The following is a 9,887-nucleotide window of genomic DNA, read 5'->3' as shown; positions in this document are numbered from 1 at the left end:
TTCCTCATCTAGCAGCAATCAGTTGTCAATATTCCTTTAGATAAGATTGGGGTCTGCTGTTCATTTTCCCAGTTCTACGTTGGGGGTTACTGTCTGGAGTCTTTTGGCCACCCTGGTCAATAACTCAAAGGAAGACCTGGCATTGTTTCTTGTTATGTAACCTTTAGCTATACATATAGACACTTAAAAATTATTTTGACCCCATAAATCTTTGGTTGTACTTTCCTTTTGGGTGTTTTGGGTGTTTAAGACCCTACAGTTGGCCCAGATAAACTAATTTATTTTTACTCTTAAGGGTCATTTGAGGATCTGTTCCTCAGGGGTAGCATAGGCTTGGGAGGAGCCCCTGGCTCCTTTCTTTTACCAGTTCCATCTATGCAAAGATAAGTCAAAGGTCCTGCTCAACCATGGCTGGCTTTGCTTGGAAGGATGGAGGAAATGTTTCCTCTGTGTCGACTGACTCTCTTCTTTGTAGACTGGACACTGGTTCAAGTTCATCTGGTGGGGTCTCCATGGCCTCCTTGATCAAGAGGACAGGTGACTCACCACAGTTACAGGACATTTTGAGAGATCCTCATAGTCCCCTGGAACTTAGTTGACTGAGGAGGGAAAGGAGAAAAAAATGTCCTTTATGTCCATCTGTCCAAATTAGTGTAGGCCTCATAGTATGGCTATTAAACATCCAAGAAGGTTAGTTCCACCAGTCTGGTACTTTGAATTACCATGTGACATGTAGATAAAGCTTGGTCAAAGACCAAACGTTCTCAAATAAACCTTGCCTAGACATATATTCTTTGATCTAGTTTTATGTATAATTTGTCAGTAGGTTTTTGGACTAATATGGTTCCCTGTAGTTTTTTTAAAACTAGTTAGGCATTGTTTATCTCTTGCATTGTCTAACCCTTCCACCATGTGAACCCACTTCTTGATACTAATGGGTTACTTATTGCTGTGAAAAAAATACTTGAGAAAAAGCAATTTAATGAAGGAGACATTTATTTTGGCTCATAATTTGAGAAGGTACAGTTTAATATGGTGGGAAAAGCAAGGTAGAGTTTATGGTCACTGTAATGTGTGGCTAAGAACTCATCCCCTCATTTAGGTGATTCAGTAAGCCAGGAGCATTCAGGAACTGAGACTGGGCTATAAAAAGGCTTGTCCCAGTAATCTCCTTCCTCCTATAATACTGTACTTTCTAAAGGTTCCTCAGCCTCCCAAAACAGCATCACCAGCTGACTGAGTGTTCAACATAGGAGCCTATGGGGCCAATGCACATTTAAATTATGACAAGTATATATAGCCATCAATTAGAAATAATTTTTCTTCAGAATTTTGATACATTTTTTCCTAGAACTTTGATACAATTGTTACATTGAATTCTATGTTGTAATGATATATTAAGAACTCTAAAACCTTTTTGACATCTGATACTTTGCATGTGGCCTTCTCTCCTCCCATTCCCTGCCGAAACCTTGTAGACCTTTTCCAGTTCCAGTATTTTTGGATGATGTGTCTTGCTATTCTGTTTTTTCTGTTATCTTGGGGATTTAATGGGCGCTTTTAATTTAGAAACTCATACTCTTCATTTCTGGAAATTTTTATTATTGAATTTATTCCTTTCGCCTATCTTCTGTCTCTTTGTGGAACTTCTATTTTTCTGAATGTTCTTTTTTACAATAGCTTCCAATTATCCCATTGCCAAACACCATCTCGTATTATGACTTTACTTGATGGCTCCATTTAAATTCTATGTCTCACCTTTTATTTTTGTCTTCTCAGTAGAATATAAGATTTATAATGATTAAGTTTTTTCACCCCTAATGGTACTTTTGCAGCACCTCAATCAATGCCTAGTATATAGTAATTATTTAAATAATTCTGTAGTAAAGTGAACAACCATTTTTGTGATATTAATAATACATAATTTAAAGTTTTCTCCTAGCACAGGTCTAGTCTTTGAAATTATATTTTTACTATATTTACTGATTCTCTACCTTATGGTAGAACATTTTCTGCAGACACCTGGTAATATTTAATCACTAGCTTATATTTAACAATGAATGATAAGCTGTATAAAACACATGAACAAATGGATGGGTCTTGCCAAATGTGTTCATAATGGTAAAGTGATCTGGCTGGGTCATATTGTAGGTGATCCCCTCATGGCAGTAAGGTTTAGATCAATATTCCTGACTGACCTAATTCCCTGGAACATGCTCTTCCAAACTTTGGATGCCACAATCTGGGAATAGAGGGGAAGAGGTCTGAAAGAGTCTCTATATTCAAAGAACTTAGATTTCTGACTCTTGTTTTCAGAAGAGTCCCCATAGTGGAGGCTGAGCAGTATCTTCTTTGGAAAAAAATAAATGCTTCTAGTCCTCCATTGAGTGGGAAATATGCCAAAGCTGTGCAGAAGGTAGGAGGAAATCTTAAGACCTGTTACTAAACAGCTTCATTCAGCCTTTATGGTAGGGATATAATATAGTCATGTACTTCTTAATGCTAGTTTAAATAAGTGTTTGATGACCACTTACTATATTTTGAGTTATCATGTGAAGTAAGAGAAGGGAAGGGTCACTTCAAGGAATGAGGAGTACAAGAGCAGGACCCCAGAAACTCCAAATACTGTGGAATATAGTTAGAACCAGATCCTGAACAGTTTTGTGAAGGTATTCTCTTCTTCAGCAGGGTAGAAAATGGAATCCACTGTTAGTTTATTTCTTTACATTTTATTGATTTCCTCATTTGATTCCTACTTGCATAGGAGTTTGCCACCAATTCTTAGAATTGTAGGTACATTTTTTTTTCTTATTTAAGTGCCTTCTCAAACTTGCCAGTAAGCTATCAGTCACATTTCTAATTTCTCAGTTCCGAATTTAAAGAACATTTAAACAATTCCTTTTTATTTCTTTTTTTTTTTTTTGGTCTGTTTGAGACAGGGTTTCCTTGTAGTCCCAGCTGGCCTGCTACTCGCTATGTAGACCAGGGTGGCCTCAATCTCACAGAGATCCTCTGGGACTAAAGGTGTGCACCACTCACTACACCTGGTTTTCCTTTTCTTTTGTATCAGTGAGCTAAGAGTAAAATTAGTTGTATGTATTTAAACTTCTATCTGCACTCAAAAAATGGTAGTATATGCTCAGGTCAGACAGCAGAGGTTAGGAACTAATCTCACTCCTACTTCAGATTGATAACACCCTCAGACTTCTGGCAGAAGCAAGAGAGAGACAAGAAGCCCACTTTCTATCCAGACCTCAAGTATTAGCATGTGCAAAGTTCCAAAGAATATGTGTTCTGTCTCAAAGATTGCTAGACATATTAGGAAACAAAACACAGTGAAGGCCAGCAGAAGCAACAAATAGTAGAAAATACAAAGGGTTCTGTTATTGGAATTACTGAGTAGATTTAATACGTTCAAAGAAACAGCAGCCAGGTGTCATGGCATATACCTGTAATTCTAGCACTTGGGAGCTTGAGGCATGAAAAATTGCATGTTTGAGGCCAGCTTTGTCTACAAAGTGTGTTCAAGACCAGCCCTAGGCTGTATAGATGGATTCCATCTCAAAAAAATCACCAAAGCAAACAAAGAACCCAGAAGATAACAAACAAAAATATTGTGACTAAGAATGAAAGAGTAGAGTCACAGGACAGTAAGTATAGCTGAAGAGGGAATTGGTTAATTGGACAATAAATCTTAGAAAATTATCCCAAACACAGCACATTCAGAGAAAGCTCTTGAAGTAAGAGAAAATTCTAGAAAGACAATGTTCAAAGAAACATTTACGATTGTTCAGAGTTATCTGAGAGTGCCACGTATTTCAGAATTCCAAAACAGCTCAGGCAGGCAATAAAAGAAAAAGAAGATAAAGTAGTGCATGTGAAGATATAGGGAAAAGTTTGATATTTCAGAGTATCAAAAAGAAAGAGGTTCTTAAAAACAACCAGAGATGAGGCAGTATGATGCCACATTATGACAGTGCCCAAACAGATACAACCTGAGGGGCTGGAGAGATGGCTCAGTGGTTAAGAGCACTGACTGCTCCTGCAGAAGACCAGGGTTAGATTCCCAGCACCCACATGGCAGCTAACAACCATCTGTAAAGTAACTACAGTTCCAGGGGATTCTAATGCCCTCTTCTGACCTCCATGGGCATTGTAGGACATGGGTGCACTTATACACATGTAGACAATACACTCATACAGATAAGATAAAAATAGCAAATAAAATATTTAAAGTATTTTTATTTTTTAGAAGAAGCATTTCATTACAGCTTTAACATACTCAATAACAGTTTCCAGAGCAAAGATACATCTCTTTCAAAAGTGGCTATAAAATTTTTAGGTTCACACTTGAATTAATACAGTTTAAACCCTGTAAGACATAAAATTGAATGAGTTTTTAACCTTATAAAAAGATCTCCAAGATAAAATAATAAAAAAAAACCAGCCTGGCTCTTTGCATCCATTAAAACCAAGAGTAGGACCCAGTCTGTCCTGAGAAATTGTTCCTTCGATTCCTCCTGGAACTGTGCTCTTGAACAAAAAGGTCTTGCTCTCTCTTTATTGAAATCATATATCCAGTGTGAAGTTTAGAAGGAAAACCAGAACTTTGTCTTATCAGAGAAGGATTTTCCCTTTCTGACCCCCTACTGACCAAGAACAGCATATATGACCATAAACAGATGTTTTCAGTGTAATTCCACCTGCTGTTTACAACACAAATGGGGTAATTTGTTGCCTCCAGTGAATATTGCAGCACTTGATATTTTCAAAACACACATTTTTCTGGGTCAAAGGCAAGGAAGGATCATGAGAGATTAAAGCTACATGTTTTGGTTACAAGAGGAGCCCAAGGCCTAGTAAGTTTGTTTTCATTAAAAACAAGTTGAGAGAATATTAAATGACCTCAAAACATAAGATGTTTCAAGGTTAGGTAAAAGACATTCTCACACACAGAGAAAATTACTAACAAAGAACAATGATTTGACTGGCAGTTGACTTTTCAACAATGATAATGGAAGCCAAAACAGTGAAATTTAGTCCTCAATGTGTTATGAGAAAATAGTGTTGTCAGTAATGAAGGTTGCTATTAAAAACACTCAATAAAGAAAATTCAAAGGATTCACTCAAGACAGAAGGTAACATCATAAAAAAATTTGGATGGGAATTGTGAAGTATTAAAACACTAAATGATAATATCATATACAAAAGTCTACAAGATTTTTTTTGTCTTTTTGAAGCAGGGTCTCCCTGTAGCCCCAGATGTCCTAGAATTCATTATGTAGACCAGGCTGGCCTTGAACTCACAGAGATCCTTTTGCCTCTGCCTCCCAAGTGCTGGGACTACAGGCATGCACCACCACGCCCGGCTAAGATTTTTAATAAAAAAGTACTTAAAAGAAAATTTATAACCTTAATTGCTTATATTATAAAAAGAGAGAATCTAGAGATTAATGAGCTAAGCAACAAATTTAAAGTAGAACAAAATAGGCCCAAAGAATATAAATGGAAGATTAATGAAACCTAAATCAAGCATATGATATAGAGGCTCATGAAAGATGTTGGTGTTTTGATAGGAGCAGCACAGCTGACATATACCAGATAAGAGTAATGAAAGAAAACTAGATTGCTGACACAAACAACACAAGGAATGGAAAAAGATAGCTATACATGCAGAGATTAAGGTGATTATAATAAGGAGATATAACAGTTGTCATATCAATACATTTGAAAATTTAAGCAAAATTAACAAAGCTCCAGAAAATGCTGTTATCAGAACTGGCTTAAGAATTAGAAAGTATGAATAGTCCTATAACAAATAAATGAAAGCATTAACTAAAGAAAAATCTTACTTCTTGAAAATTGTAGCCAAGATGTCTCTACTGACAAGTTTTAACCTGATATTTGAGGGGGAAAAATCTTACAATATATAACCTGTTCCAGAGAAGTGGGAAATAGAAGGATGCTTTCCAACTAAATCTAAAAAACCAAGGACCACAGGAGAAAGGAAAATCATAATTTCCAGTGTCACTCATGAATGTAGTTTCAAAAAATCCTAAACAAAATATTAGCCAATTACACCTAGGAGAAAACTTAACCAAATTGAAATTATCTTAGGTCTGCTTTAATATTAGTAAACCCATAATGTCATTTACGACATTTACAGACCAGAAAAAAAATCATATAATCATCTCAATGGCTGAAACTGGAGCTTTAGTTAAAATTCACTATTAAATTAACCTGGAAAATATCAAAATAACAACAGGTGGGAATTTCTGTAATCTATTTAAAGGATAGATACAATAAACCTACAGAAAACTCCATACTTTGTGGTGAACCAGTTGATGTTTCTTTTCAAAATTATTTGTTTATATTTTATATTGCCTGCATATATGGAGGTGCTCCTGTGCCATGAAATGCCCCCAGAGGTCAAAAGAGGGCATCGAATCCTCTGGAACTATAATAATGGATGGTTGTTAGCCTCCATTGGGAACTGAACGTGGGTCCTCTGTAAGAGCAGCCAGTGCCCTTAACCACTGAGCCATCTCTGCAGCCCTGATATTTCTTTTTCAAAAAAAAATTATTGATTTTTTTTGTGCATTTCATACAGAATATCTTTATCATCTTTATACCCCCTTCCTGATTGGTACCCTCCTATAGGGACCCCCCCCACTTGAATTCATACATTCTGTCATTTGTGTTAAGGCCTGTCATGTCAAGTTAGTGTCCCCAGATTTCCCTCAGTGCAAATTCATCCACTGAAGTCTAGTCAGCCTATCTATAGTCCCTCCCTTTAAGAAGATCAGTTCTTTCTCACTAAGCAGTAATCAGCTGCCAACAGTTCTTCAACTAAGATTGGGACCTGCTACCCATTTCCATAGTTCTGTCCTGGGTCTTTGTTTGCTTGAGTTTGTATGGGTCTTGTGCATGCTGGCACCATTGCTGTAAGTTCATATGAGCAAGGTCCCAGGAGCTTGTAGGACTTTATTTTCATATGGTCATGAGCTTCCTCCCTGGCTCTTACATTCTTTCTGCCTCCTGTTCCACAATGGTCTCTGAGCCCGAGGTAGATGGAGTTCAAAGTAGTAGTCCTGTCCAAGGATCCATACTCTGCAGACTCTTTTTCTCTGTGCTTTGGTCATTTGTGACCTTTTGTGTTCCTCTGTTATATGAGAGAGTTTTTCGTTGGTGAAAAATGAGAGATGCATTAGTGTTCTTTTTTTTGAAGTTAAGACAAACATGTCCATTATCACCATTTTAAATTTATTTACTTAGTTTGAGATAGAATCTCACATTGTAAGCAAGGTTGCCCTTGAAATTAAGCTCTTATTGCATCAGCTTCCTGAGTACTGAGATCATAGGCATGGGCCACTGTTCCCCAGCTTCCATGATCACCATTTGAGTTCAGTCTTATGGTACATATCCTAAGTAGGTATGTAAGACCAAGAAAAAAAAGTAGTAAAGGCACTGTTAATAACATCTATGATATAATTTTTGCCTTCCCCCAATATTAGAATTTAATAAATAACCTCTCTCTCTCTCTCTCTCTCTCTCTCTCTCTCTCACACACACACACACACACACACACATACACACACAGAGGGGAGAGAGAGAGACTCATTATTAGTCATCCAGAATGATCTTGGGCTTGTGGCAATCTCCCTGCCTCAGCTAGGATTGCAGGTGTGTCCTACCACGTTCAGCATAGGGTTCTTTTTTAAATGGCCTCAATGTTTTACTATTTTATATGGTTTCGTCTTCATATTTGAGGCACTTTCTAGTGAAACCAATCAATGGTATGCTATAGGTGGTGTAATTTTATCTAAAAGTATATTGAAAAATAGACAGCCAATACCATTTTTCTTTAAAAAAAATAGGGTATTTGGCATTTTTATAATTGAATAATGATTTTAAAAAGAACATAATCATACCTGGTTCTGGATTTATGTTCTTTTTAGTAACTTTTAAGGTAGGGAGCAGGAAAAGTCAACCATAAGGCTCTCCTTGTTGTTTTCTATCTTAGAGAGTACCACTTTTGTTGCCCAATTTCCTGATGTTTTGAAGTCTGTCTACATGTTTTTTCTCGGTATTATGATAATTGTGTCATATGTTTTTCTGTGTTTTGTTCATTCAACTGGGTGAGTAAATGTGGCTTCTATTACTCCATCTTAGCTGAAAGCAAAAGTCTATTTAAATAAATGGTTATTATTTGTTAAGTAGTCCTCTTTGGATAACAAAGGATTGTTTTACTGTACAATTAATAACAGTGCAGGTACTTGGTCTTTTCTTTAGAAACATGCATAAAGTTTGCTTTTTATTCCTAAAGTAATTGATAATTTAAAGGCATAATCTTTGAGGACTTGCTGGTATGTGATTTGAAACTTATTTCTTGTGTGTGATCATGGATCTTATTTATAATTTCATAGCAACTTTTTATTTTCACTGTTAGTTACATTTCAGATATTCTTGAATTCCTTAAACAGTCTATGTAGCTCACAAAATTAAAGAAAAAGTTAGTTTGTAACTTTCTTTCAAAAGATCCTTCAGATGTGGCCAGATTATTTTAGAAACATATTTATTTACCCTTGATAATAGTGATCAGAGTGAGAAAAAGAAATAGAAATTCTTGAAATAAATAAAATCAGCCCATCACTTTTGTCTTCCTCTGCTGCTGGTGGAGCCATTCATAGGAGTGCATACAGCAGAGCTGCTGAGTCTTGGCTCCCTCCTTATCTGCACCATAAGCTAATGCTCAGCAATGGCTGGAAGCTTGGGGGAAATATGAGAGAAGTCAAAGAAGATTCTTTCTGATCTATGGCCTGGCTTACGTGAAACTAATTTATAACAGAATAATGAGGAATTGGCCACATTTTCCATGCTAAGTTCTTGTCTTTTGGTAAAAAGTTACGTTTCCCTTAGTATTGGCCATTATCTTAGTCATCCCCACTTATGTAAATCATTCCCACTTATGTAAATAACTTGAATTTGGGGGTAAGATAAAGATAAAAAGGGATTAGAAATAATACACTCTTTTATTGGAGTATATTCATTGTATGTAGTGTTGAGTTTCATATAGATAATTTCTTTTAAGTAGGCCACGTGCTTTGACCATATTCACCCCTCCCAGCCCCTCTCTTTATTCCCCTTTCTTTTTCCCTCCTAAGAGTCTGCTCTTATCTAGTCTCCCTTGTAGCTTCATGGCATTCTGCGTCTGTGTACAAGCTTCAGTACATAAATGAGAGAAAACATATGATACTTACTTTTCTGAGTTTGGCTCATTTTGCTATTAAAAAATATATTAATCGCTGGGCATGGTGGCACATGCCTTTAATCTCAGGACTTGGGAGACAGAGGCAGGCAGATCTCTGTGAGTTCAAGGCCGGCCTGGTCTGCATAGTGAGCTCCAGGCCAGCTGGGGCTACAGGGAGACCCTGTCTCAAAAAGACACACACACACACACACACACACACACACACACACACACATCATATATTAATGATGATCTCCAGCTGCATCAATTTTTCAGAAAATAACATAATTTAATTATTCCTGAATAAAACTCCATTATATGTGTGTGTGTGTGTGTGTGTGTGTGTATTTATATGTTCTTTACTCATTCATCTGTTGATGAATAGTGAGGCTGATAACATAACTTGGCTATTGTGAATATTATACTTAAAAAATTAAGACCTCAAAAGAATTTTAAAAACTTGAATATATTAAATACCATCATTATTCTTAGTTGAGTATATTTTTTTTGTCTTTTTTGGAGGAGGTGGTCCTTAACACTATGTGTTTTTCTTTTCAGCTGTTAACTCAGGATTGTTACCCCCACCACCAGCCCTTCCTCCAAGACCTTATCCATCACAGGTAGGTGGCATATTTGA

The 9,887-nt window shown here is 36.6% G+C and overlaps 1 protein-coding gene across 9 annotated transcripts in view; it reads left to right on the top strand.

Moving 5' to 3' along the window:
- The window catches only part of Reps2 (RALBP1 associated Eps domain containing 2), a 258,844-nt gene that overhangs the window by 182,516 nt on the left and 66,441 nt on the right, over positions 1-9,887 (top strand). For all 9 annotated transcript variants that reach the window (XM_029555606.1, XM_029555605.1, XM_008852210.3 and 6 more), the window contains one exon: positions 9,809-9,870. In XM_029555606.1, the coding sequence (XP_029411466.1) occupies positions 9,809-9,870 (62 nt within the window). The remainder of the gene's footprint in view (positions 1-9,808; positions 9,871-9,887) is intronic.

This window comes from Nannospalax galili, unplaced genomic scaffold (genome assembly GCF_000622305.1).
Source record: "Nannospalax galili isolate Female #2095 unplaced genomic scaffold, S.galili_v1.0 scaffold325, whole genome shotgun sequence".
Lineage (NCBI taxonomy): Eukaryota > Metazoa > Chordata > Mammalia > Rodentia > Spalacidae > Nannospalax > Nannospalax galili.
This window is presented reverse-complemented; position numbering and strand designations above follow the sequence as displayed.